The 12,635-nt window shown below is 44.5% G+C and overlaps 1 protein-coding gene across 1 annotated transcript in view; it reads right to left on the reverse strand.

Annotated features, from left to right (window-relative positions):
• Nucleotides 1-4,769: 4,769 nt before the first annotated feature.
• Nucleotides 4,770-12,635, reverse strand: part of LOC144495923 (neurocalcin-delta) — a 145,136-nt gene continuing 137,270 nt past the window's right edge. The window contains exons 3-4 of the mRNA XM_078216744.1: nucleotides 9,840-9,945; nucleotides 4,770-5,030 (exon numbers count right to left, since the gene is read on the reverse strand). Of these exons, the coding sequence (XP_078072870.1) occupies nucleotides 4,933-5,030; nucleotides 9,840-9,945 (204 nt within the window). The 3' untranslated portion in view covers nucleotides 4,770-4,932. The remainder of the gene's footprint in view (nucleotides 5,031-9,839; nucleotides 9,946-12,635) is intronic.

Here is a 12,635-nt window from a genome sequence, read left to right on the forward strand (position 1 = left end):
GTAGTATAAACAATTCAGTACTTAGAACCTAAATAGAAACTTAACCAGGCACGGACGCAATATAAAGAAGTTACTTGTTGGTAGTTTGGCCAATTATTTCTCATTACTCAGTGAGAGAAATGTGTATAAATTAGATATGTCACTGACAAACAACAGCCAATTCCTCTTAGACTGAGCAAGTAACTCTCAACTTCAAGATAAATAAAATTTGCGAAGCCACCTGATCTAGAAGGAAACAATAGTGACTGAATGCTGGGGTTGGTCAGGGAGATGACTGTGCCAGGAGAACAGTTTTTTTCTTGCATCCAATGACAGTTTTAAGATTTCCCCCCTCAATTACTATGTGGAGCTCAGTCTGACTGACCCAAACCGTCACTTTACATCTGTTTTCTCTGTTGCACCAGAGTGTGTACTGTAAATTGCTGCGTATAAGCCAACTTTTGAATCCCCCAAAAATCCTGGCTTATAAGCGGAATTAAAATGTGAATTGCCGGTGTGGGTGGTTTGAATGTGAAAAATGTCCACTAGTAATTCATATTAAATTAATGGCCTGTTTTATTGAATTAATTAATTCTGCAAACATACCTTTAATCACAGTCCAAGCTTTTTAAAATCATCAAGTTCATTGTCTTTGGCATCCAATGCAGAGAGTTCATCAAATTCATTCTGATTTGGCTACGGTACCATGGCAAGGATCGCTCTCTGGATCAGTTTGGTACTTTTGGTTTCAGATTCATCACTCCAAAACAAATCATCTTCTCCCCTATATCCATTGAATTGGGTATTCTGCATTTTTGAATCTTCTTATGATATTTGGTGCATTAAGAGCGTCCCATGATTTAATAAAGTGACCATGGCAGCAAGGTGGCACAGTGCTTAGCACTGTTGCTTTACAGCACCAGGGACCCAGGTTCGATTCCCAGCTTGGGTCACTGTCTGTGCAGAGCCTGCACGTTCTCCCCATGTCTGCGTGGGTTTCCTCCAGGAGCTCCGGTTTCCTCTCGCACTCCAAAGATGTGTAGGTTAGGTGGACTGGTCATGTATGGGATTACAGGGATGGGACGGGGTGGACCTGGGTGGAGTGCTCTTTTGGTGAGTCAGTGCAGTCTTGATGGGCTGAATGTCCTCCTTCTGCACTGTAGGGATTCTATAAAAACCTCAAATTTGTCCACTCTCTCTGAAGGTCCATCAACCGTCCGCCTATTATATTCGGTATGAACAAGATACTTGAATGGTTTGTTGACACGTGTTTCCAAAGACTGACCCATGGACTTACTAGTATAACCCACAATGTGGTCATTTCTTTGCACCTTTTAATCTAATTGGTTAATGGGATCAGAACATGTCCCGTGCTGGTAAGCGACATGCTTCGCATAGGCCAATGAAACGCCTATTCCTCAATCCATAATTTCAACCTCACCAATTGTTGTCAAGGATACGTACACAAGAGTTTCTACAGGAAACTTGATGTTCAGCATGGTTTTATATTTAAAAATTGCCATAGGCTTTAATTTCAAACCATGTGCCTTGCAGGCCTGTACCACCATCAATCTCGCCCTCTCATATCCTGTGGTTTTCATTCGAACTATTTTCAAACCTTTCCATTCCATTGTTTGGCTTTTTGGAATATTGAAATCCAAGAACTTTTCATCCTTTCTGTCAATGTGACTTATTGTTTGCTGATGTTCTTGTTGCTATCTGGTCTCTGAGTGATCTTAATCTTCTGTCACGACACAAGACTGTTCCATTCCATAAAATGGCCGCACCGACTAGCTGTTGTTCTGAAATCTTTGTAGGACTCAGGGTTTGATTCGGCTCACTTAAGGGTGTGTATATTCATTACCGACAATGGCTCCCATTCGTCTCGGGGAGGTTTGGCAATGGAAAATATCGTGAAGAGTGCAAATTTGCATTTTATGTCAGCACGAATGTAAGTCACAGTTGTTCCACCTCCCTGCTGCCCATGAATGACACTATCAGACCTGGACACGCCAGAATCATCCTCTATCCTGGTGGCATGATGGCAGAAAGGTGTGAAGCCTGGCTGGTCTCTGAAGATGTGCACCTAGTCAGCAGACCTCCCTCCCAGGGAAGCTCAAGTGGTGCAGCGCTCAGTGGAAGAGACTCATGCCCAGGTACCCCGGCACTGCCCTGGCACCCTCAGGCTGGGGGTGCCAAGGTAGTGCCTGGAGTGGGGTGCCCAGAGGGGAGCCTAGGTTCCAGTGGGAATTCATTTGGTCGCTGGGGCGGCCTTTAAAGTTGGTAACCCAGATCCTTGAGTTTCTAAGTTGCTGACGGGGTGGGTGAATCAGAGACCACCCTGCCAGCAATATGTCGGGCACCCATCCCTTGACGTTCTTTGTCAATGTCCCAGAATACATGGCTGAGAAAATGTCATCGCTGTCGCTGGCTTCAACGCCACATTTCCGACATCAGCCTTTGCTGATATCCGGGAAAAACCTGGCCAATGTAACCATTCTGGAGATGTTTGAGAGTCCATTCTGATATATGCCTCTTAAGATTAGGCCAGTGACTGGTCCCTGTTCTAATGGCACATTTGGTTTCAGGCATCTTCTTCAGAGCAGATTCTTTCTTCTTCCAGTCTTGCACCAAATTTTCACTAACAGCAAATTCTCTCGTTGCAGCACAATTATTTGATGAGTTAGCAAATATGAAAGCACCTTCATACTTCATCTGTTTCGCTGGAGGACCAACTTCCTCTCGTCACTCGCCATGCCAAGTGTCGTCTGCTCTTGGTGGGCGTGTCTGAAACTCCTACGCATCTTCTTTGCAACATAGCCCACATTGTCTGCTTGATCTTGCTTGGGGTGGCATGATAGCACAGTAGTTAGCACTGTTGCTTCACAGCTCCAGGGACCTGGGTCCAATTCCGGTCTTAGGTTACTGTCTTTGTGGAGTTTACCTATTCTACCCGGGTCTTCTTGGGTTTCCTCCGGGTGCTCCGGTTTTCTCCCACACTCCAAAGGTGTGCAGGTTAGGTGGATTGGCCATGTTAAATTGCCCCTTAGTGTCCCAGGATGTGTAGGTTGGGGGATTAGTGGGGTACATATGTGGGGTTACAGGGATAGGACCTGGGTAAGATGCTTTGTCTGAGAATTGGTGCAGACTCGATGGGCCAAAGAGCCTCCTTCTGCCAACCTACAGTCTAAGGCAAGTAACACATGCATTACAAGGGTGAAAAACTGAGGCCAACCACTGTTGCATTTAGTAGATGGAAACAAGTGGTTGACTTATACTTTAGCATCTGCCAAGCGTTTGATTTTTGGTGCTGAAAAAATGGGGTCGTCTTATATGCCACAATTTACAGTATGTACATTTCCCAGTCAGTCTATCCTCTGTGTATATTCTTGTGAGATGATCCCGTTATTAAGTTGTTGTTTGGGACTCTGGCCCTTGAGAAATGGTCAGTGGCTATGATGTAAGTGTATGTTGGGAATGGCTGGAAATTATCTTGAAGATTAGACTTGAAAAAAAAAGTGATGTGTTTAGGATGCATCATTATGGTAACATGATTTAGGGGAGCCAATCATTTATATCTAACAGCGAGGCTTGCGCTACAATAAATGTCCTATAAACTATATTTTAAAATCTACATACACTTACAATGCCATTTTCTTTCCACTGTAAGATTCCAAAGTCCACATTTACAATGGATTCTGCCCATGTAAACTTGTCACATTATAATTACACCCTCCAGTGAGTAGGTGGCGTTGTCGCTCCTCAATATTGTACCTTCAAGCTCCCAACATGCACCTATCCTCCAGCTGACTTCTTCCTGTCAAATTGCTGCAGGTTTTATTATTTAACTATAAATAATAATATAAAATCAAAGTATTATATAAAAATAAGGACAAAATATATGACTTTAAAACAGAAATAATATTGGATTCCCCCATGCCCTGGTCCAATTAGCTCTTGTCCTCTTCACCTGAACACTACACTCGACTCCCTGGGCAAAAACGTTCAACTTCAGCAGGTCAGTGGGAAGGGAAATGGGGGAAGGTGCATAACGGGCTGCTCCACTGTTGCCTGTTTTACACTCCTGTCAAAGTTGAAGGTTTCACCCCACGGTGCAGTGTAACGGGGACCAACCCTAACCGCATAAAGTGTGACATGAAAACATTGGCAGTAAACCTCCAGTAGCCTCAAGACAAAGAACTTTACAATCAAGAGCTTTGCAGGATAATCCTGACAGTTTTATTCCAAACCTTTCCTAACTCATATTTGTCAGACTTGATCTAACTCAAGTTTTAGCAGCAGGCAGCGCTAGTTCTGATACATGGGTATCGAATACCCCCATTACAGGTTCTATAGCAATTAGCTCTCTCATTTATACTCAATCCTTTTAATTCGAACAACACTGGGTTTGACTTACTCCCAATGTACTTGGAGGTATTAATACCTCTTGTACAAGGGCTACAACATACGCATTTGCCTGACTGACTTCTGCTTGCCTTTAACAATATTGATAACTTTGCTTTCTCTCTGAACTACTTCACTGGCGTGAAGAGTAACTGGCATCTGACCTGCTAGGGAACATCTCACCAACACAAGTATCTGGCCTCTTCCAGTTCCATGAATGAGAGGCACAAGGTTACAAGTCCTTCTTGAGTAGAAGTAAAATCAAAGCCTTTCTCTTCCTAATTCAAATTAAAAATTTCAAACACCTAAGAGATTTCTGTTCAAAGTAACTACAATTATTGTGACAATACATTCACGCAGCATTTTTTAAAAAAAAGGTTCTGGAATATTTCCGGACACAGTGTTTAATTAAACAGCCATTTACAAATTCAGAATTAAAAAGCAAACAGGGCTAAAAGATGGCAGGTTCGGCCATGAACATGTGACCAAGTCACCGGTGGTGTCATGGCAGGAAGCAGAGACACAGTCACACTTTTCTTCATTTTGGAATTAGAATTGACCGGCAGTGCTGGGGTCACACTGAAGGAGACGGACGATGGAAGGGTCACTTTTGGCACCTCGGATGAACTCTTCAAGGGATAGCTTTCCTAGGATAAACCAAGAAGAATTTCGAAGCATGAATCATTTAAGATAAATCAAACAGACCGGAAAAGTGGAATATGTAAATGACTGGGCAGACGTTATACAGTGAAGTACTGGTTATTCTGAACACATTTTTGAGCATTTTCTTTGGCTTTCTGAATAATCAGCCTTGCGTTTCTATGGGCAACGTCACTTCAGGATTCTTTCCATCACTGGAAATCTGTACTCAAATCAACATTTCACTTCTCACCCCAAACTACCCACAGGGTCTTCATTCTCTTTCATCATGTATCAATCATAGATTCCCTACTGTGAAGGCGGCCATTCAGCCCATCAAGTATACACCGACTCGCCAACAGACCTAGGTCCACCCACACCACCACCACACTCCCCCCATGCATTAACCATGGTTAATCCCCCTAATTTACCCATTTTTGTACACTAAGGGGCTGTTTGGCATGGCCAATCCACCTAACCTGCCCATCTTTGGACTGTGGGGAGGAAATCGGAGCACCCGGAGGAAACCCACGCAGACACAGGGAGAACGTGCAGACTCCGCACAGTCACCTAAGGCAGGAATCGAACTTGAGTCCCTGCCGCTGTGAGGCAGTAGTGCTAACCACTGTGCCACAGTGCTGTCCAAATTACCAGCAGGGCATTTTCAACTGGAGTATCTTGCCGATCGAGAATGAGGTGGAAAGTCTTCCCCAAGGGCAGTGTAGGTCAACACATTGTAAGGCTAGGTATCAAGCTAAACTGGAGAAACAAACAAAGACTTGAGGCTGACATTGGAAGTAATCATGGATTCTGGAGCGAGGTATGGCCCAAACCAAAACACTTGGTGGGTGCATGTTCCCGTCATCTTCATTTTCCCTCCACCTGGCTGCAGGGGTTGGGAGAGACGATGGTGTAGTGGTAATATCACTGGATTAGTGACCTAGAGATGCAGACTATGCTCTGGGGGCAATGGTTCAAATCCTTCCATGGCAGCTAATGGAAGTTAAATTCAATTAATAAATCTGGAATTAAAAGCTCATCTCAGTCATGGTGACCATGAAACCATTGTTGATTCTCATAAAAACCCATCTGGTTCACTAATGTCCTTTAGGAAAGGAAAGCTGCCATCCTTACCTGGTCTGGCTGACTCCAGAGCCACAGCAATGTGGTTGATTCTTAAGATGCCTCTGAAGTGGCCTAGCAAGCCACTCAGTTCAAGGGCAATAAGGCATGGCAACAAATGCTGGGCCTTGCCAGCGATGCCCACATCCCATGAAAGGCTAAAGAAGAAAAGATTCTGATGATTTAGCTCACAGTCCGTGCCAGCTCACGGTGGCACAGTGGTTAGCACTGCTGCCTCACAGCGCCAGGGATCTGAGTTCAATTCCAGCCTTGGGTCACTGTGTGGAGTTTGCACATTCTCTATGTGTCCGCGTGGGTTTCCTCCCACAGTCCAAAGATGCGTGGGATAGGTTGATTGGCCATGCTAAATTGCCCCTTAGTGTCAGGGGGATTGGGAGGGTAAATATGTGGGGTTACGGTGATAGGACCTGGGTGGGATTGTTGTCAGTGCAGACTTGATGGGCCGAATGGCCTCTTTCTGCACTGTAGGGATTCTGTGATTCTATATATTCTGTAAAAATATATTAGATAAATCAGTTTTTAAAATAATCAGAGTTATGAGGGGTGTTTTTCCCCACGCAACTTCAAACGGTAGACCGAATGTTAAAAATGACAGGCAGGTTCTTTGATGTGTAGATTAGCCGAGAAGCAGAAGCTTTGTTTTGAGGCGCTAATCAAATCATTGGCCTTTCGAAAGACAACAGGTAGTTTATTTATTGATGCCAAGTGGAACAGTAATATGGTTTCAGTTGCTGGAAAAGGCTGGAATATGTAAGTTTACAGACAGATGTAATACATCTAAACAACTGAGCCATCAAGGGAACATTGTCCAAATTTGAATTGTTTAACACATCAAGCCAATTTGTTCATTAGCAAACAGATGACTGATTTTCTGTCTTTTGGTCTGGATTATATACTGGACCTCATTATCTTCAGTCCAGTTCCAGTAATTGACATTGTTTCTTTGTTAACTTCATCAGCCAACATGAGATTGACTTGCTCATATCAAACATCACATCAACAAAGGTTTATGAAAGACAACACCATCAAAATAACTGATTGTGTAATAAATTGGTTGAGAAATACATTTGGGAAAATAACAATTTAACTCTTCTGTTATTATTTTGGGCGGCATGGTGGCACAGTAGTTAGCACTGCTGCCTCACAGCGATTCCCGGATTGGGTCACTGTCTGTGTGGAGTTTGCACGTTCTCCCAGTGTCTGCGTGGGTTTCCTCCGGATGCTCTGGTTTCCTCCCACAGCCCAAAGATATGCAGGTTAGGTGGATTGGCCTTGATAAATTGACCCTAGTGTCAGGGGGACTAGCAAGAGTAAATACATGGGGTTAGGGCCTGGGTGGGATTGTGGTTGGTGCAGACTTGATGGGCCAAATGGCCTCCTTCTGCACTGTAGGGATTCTATGATTTAACAGTTTCAGCAACTTATTGCATCTTTTGTTTATGATCTTAAATTTAAAAAAGTCTGATTATTCAATTTAGCCTGAAAGTGTTGGTGTAAACATTGCTATTTACTGTCTTTCAAGCGAGAGTATGGGGAATTCCACATTATATCACAGTTCAGTTGGATATGTGTTATCCACTCACAATGGTGTATGTTTGAGTTTTTTCCATGGGTTTGTCTGTTTACGAAGTGTCTTCCTGCTGTGGTTTCATGAGATGGTCCAAACTGTATCAGTGCCAATGCAAAATGTCAAATAAATTATACCTCTGGCCTCTGACATGTCCAGTGGTGGCTAGCTATTCTCCTCATTACACATGGGGCCGCCTCAGTGTTCCAAACTGGGAGAGAACAAAGGGAATCGAGGGTTTCAGGGAAAGGCCAGGAATGTGGGCTTGAGGAATGTCAGATCAGCAATGATCCTATTGAGTGGTGGGACAGGCTCGAGGGGCCAAATGGCCAACGCTTGTTCCTATTTCTTGTGGTCATATGGTCTTAAAAAAGACAAAATTCAATGTTCCAGGTTAGGATGTGGATGATTCATGGAGAAACCTTCCGGGCTCGGGGACCAAGCCTCAAGCACAACTGTGATATTAGTCCCGAAACGAACAGCCTGACAACACTCGCAGTGCGACACTCCCTGTTTGTAAAAGCCTCACACAGAATCAAATCACTACATCAAATCATGACAGAGGCCATTCGACCCATTGAGTCTGCACCGACTCTTCAACAGACCATCCTACCCAGGCCCGAACCCTGACACCCCACATATTTACCCCGCTAATCCCCCTGACCCACACATCCTGCGACACTAAGGGGCAACTTAGCATGGCCAATCAACCTGACTGGCACATCTTGGACTGTGGGAGGAAACCAGAGCACCTGGAGGAAACCCACGCAGACACGGGGAGAAAGTGCAAACTCCACACAGACAGAAAGCCGAGGCCGGAATTGAACCTGGGTCCCGGAAACGCAGAAGCATTTAATTCCTTTGTTTTTAGTGCACCCATTACCTCGTAAACAGCATCATTTTGTAGATATAAACCAATGGGGCAATAGCTTTAAAACAGCACAGACAGGGATTTTAAGTTAAAATGTGCTAAAATAGTAAATATAGGACCATAGAGTCCCTACAATGCAGAAGGAGGTCATTTGGCCTCCTTCAAGTCTGCGTCAATAACAATCCCACCCAGGCCCTATCCCCATAACCCCACATATTTACCCCACTAATCCCTCTAACCTAGGCATCCCGGGACACTAAGGGGCAATTTAGCATGGCCAATGCACCTAACCCGCACATCTTTGGACTGTGGGAGGAAACCGGAGCACCCAGAGGAACCCCACTCAGACACGGGGAGAATGTGCAAACTCCACGCAGACAGTGACCCAAGCCAGGAATCGGACCCGGGACCCTGGCATGGTGAGGCAGCAGTGCTAACCATTGTGCCATCGTGCTACTCCTACGTATGTATGATGGGAACAGATAATGTTTATTTATTGCTCTTCAACTGGCCACGTTGGCGAGAAATTTTCACACAGTCACCATTCATGATTTGTTCTCACATTTAAAAACAATGCACTCTGGGAATTCTGTAAGAAACTTATTCTGAAAGATAAGTACTAATGGAAGGTGATGTGGGCAGCACAGTGGCGCAGTGGTTAGCACTGCTGCCTCACAACGCCAGGGACCTGGGTTCGATTCTGGCCTCGGCTCACTGTCTGTGTGAAGTTTGCACGTTCTCCCGTGTCTGCGTGGGTTTCCTCCGGGTGCTCCAGTTTCCTCCCACAGTCCAAAGATGTGCAGATTAGGTGGATTGGCCATGCTAAATTGTCCCTTAGTGTCTAGCAGGGTAAATCCATGGGATTGTGGGAATAGGGCCTGGGTGGGTTGTTGTTGGCGCAGGCTCGATGGGCCAAATGGCCTCCTTCTGCACTGTAGGGATTCTATGATATTTTCTGCAGTGCTGTATTAAAACCAGAGCTATAGATAATGGGTTCTAGTTCCCAACTATCCTAGCTTCTCTACAAAATGCTGAATATGCTGGTGCTAAATTCCTCTCATTCCATTTTAATAAGTGGTGTTAACCAAGTTATCTCACATAAACCCCACCAGTCAACAAATACATCCCAGTGTGCCTTACGGAGGAGGTTATGATGTTGAGCTACAGTCTGAAGACATTTTTATAAGAATTAAAGGCTGGAGGTGATTGGAAGAGAAGTCCCAGGTGTGAACTCACCATCTCGGTTGGTATCCATCTGTCGGAAGATTTTTTCCGTCCTCTTCTCAGGCGTCGACTCATCTTCTGGCATCTTCATCACAGAAGAAACCATCTTATAGATTGCCTATGTCAAATTAAAAGGTACGTCAGGCAGTTTTATATCAACCCAAGTTCTCATCAGCAGAGTTTGGATATCAACCTAATGTTGAGTTTGGTGTCTGTGCCTTAAATGGTCAAAATTTGGATGGAATGATCTCCACGTTCCTTTCTGAGGTAGAGAAATTGTGAAGGTGATCTGCATCCTGTTACAAGTTTTGGGCCTGCCTTAGGAACATTGAGATTAGCTACATAAGCATCCGAGTGAAGAAGGGAACAGGTTAATGAACTTTGTAATACTTAAAGATTTGTGCACCCCTGTAACCTTGTATGCCAGTTAATTTGTTTGTGCAAGCTTTAACCTTGTATGCTGGCTAAACAAACCATAGGTGTCGAGATGCGATAACAGCTAATCACTAAAGAGGAACAATATTGTGACAATAGAGGAACAGAACAGACAGTCGCGGCCTTGAGACAGCTACGATTACACGGACTACGCAAAGGACGAAACCGCTGCGACAGCAATAACTACATGATGGAGGACGAACCATGACAGACATCTTGGAGAACTGCGGACGTGACTCGGGGCGGGAACTGGGATGTATAAAAATGTATATTTGTGTTCGGGGAGAAGTCTGGTGAACCGCTTTAGGAACCGGGCTTCTCCCCAAAAACTTTTGCAATAAAGCCACTGTACTTTGACTCACTATTTTACCAATAACACGAGTGTCTAACATTTAGGAATGTGCTAGTGTCTCCCAATATCAAATTAAATAGCGAAACATAGCAGTATAAGACCATAAGACAGCAGCAGCAGAAGGCCATTCAGTCCATCGGGTCTACTCCACAACGATAGTATCCCCCAAATGATCTGAACTGAGCATCTTACCTTCCCAATAAAATAGAAGCTTAATACTGCAGATGCTGGAAATCTGAAATAAAAACAGAAAATGCTGGAATTAATCAGCAGGTCTGGCAGCATCTATGGAGAGAGACAGAGTACTTCAGAACTGGAGAACAGTCTTATTCTTCTTGAAACATTAACTCTGTTTCTCTCTCCACAGATGCTGCCAGACCTGCTGAGTTTTTCCAGCAGTTTTGTTTTTTTACATGTGGCCCCATGCCCCCTTCTCCAATCTGTTTTTGAAGGTGGGCCGAGATGCCTTTTTGAGACAAGGTCTGATATCAGTATAAAAAGAACCAGATTCTATCAGGAAGTACATAAAGTCCAAGTTCATTTCAATCATGTTAGCCAACAAAAGAAGAAAGTATCAGACCTTTTCAAAGGAGATAAAATCAAATCGCAACGAGTGGCACAGTGGTTAGCACTGCTGCCTCACAGCGCCAGGGACCCGAGTTTGATTCCAGGCTTGAGTTTCTGTCTGTGTGGAGTTTTCCCATTCTCCCCATGTCTGCATGGATTTCCTCTGGGTGCTCCGGTTTCCTCCCACACTCTAAAGATGTGCAGGTTAGGTGAGTTGTCCCATGCTAGATTGCCCTTTAGTGTCCAAAGATGAGTAGGTTAGGCAAATTGGCCATGGTAAATGTGTGGGGTTACAAGGATAGGGCGGTGATGGGAGGGCCTAGGTGGGATGCTCTTTCAGAGAGTCGATGCAGACTCGATGGGCTGAGTGGCCTCTTCCTGCACTGTAGGGATTTTATAGTTCTATGCCAACTGAAACGCAGTTGTTTTATTTTACAAGCAGACATCAATGTTCAGAATGACCGCTAAAATCAAATCTCACCTTGATCCAACAAGACGACAGAACCCTTGAGAACAAGAAAAATATACACCACGCTGTTTTTATTACTCAACCTCTCCTGTTTGGCCTGCTGTTTGCGACCAGCTCTGGGTTTGCTCTAACTGTGGCTTTCCTTGTGGGGCCCAGCTTCCTCTGCTGCCGAGGTCTTCTACTTTCTCTGAGTATTCACAGGAAGTGGAAGGCTGAGGTCATCCACACCTCCCCCAATTCAAGGATTCACCAGGTGTCCTGTCAATCGTAACCAATGACCCGTTCTCCCACAAGACTATTGTCAACAAATACCTCATTGCTGAGCTCCTCTCAATAGTCGTGAAGACTCACCAAGTTCTCTAAAACCCTCTGCTTTGCGTATCTCTTCTGAATCTTGAACTTGGTTCCCACCTCCAGCTGTTCTGTGAACTTAACCCATTGAGAGTGACATTTAACTCAATTTTTAACAAAATTAACACCACAGGACCCTTCCCCCTATATATATATATCTTGAGACACTAAGAGGCAATTTAGCATGGCCAATCCACCTAACCTACACATTTTTTAGAGTGTGGGCGGAAACTGGAGCACCCGGAGGAAACCCACGCAGACTCGGGGAGAACATACAGACTCCACACAGAGAGTCACCCGAGGCTGGAATTGAACCTGGGTCCCTGGCGCTGTGAGGCAGCAGTGCTAACCACTGTGCCACCCACTTCAGAGCCTCTCTCAAGTAGTTCACAGTGGCACAAACCCTTATCACACGACTTGTGCTGTAGAACACAAATGTCCATCTAAACGGAACCATTTCAGTGTTCTAACTCTTTCTATTCACATTCCATATTGAAACCAGAGCTAACTGGTTGTTGATTCCATTGTCCTGTTGCAGGTCATCGTGCTTTATAGATCCCGTTCTATGAATAAGAATGGAGAAGGGAAAGCTGTATGTGGGAGATGATTAGACGGCCGCAGAGATTTCTTTGCA

This window comes from Mustelus asterias, chromosome 7 (assembly GCF_964213995.1).
Source record: "Mustelus asterias chromosome 7, sMusAst1.hap1.1, whole genome shotgun sequence".
NCBI lineage: Eukaryota > Metazoa > Chordata > Chondrichthyes > Carcharhiniformes > Triakidae > Mustelus > Mustelus asterias.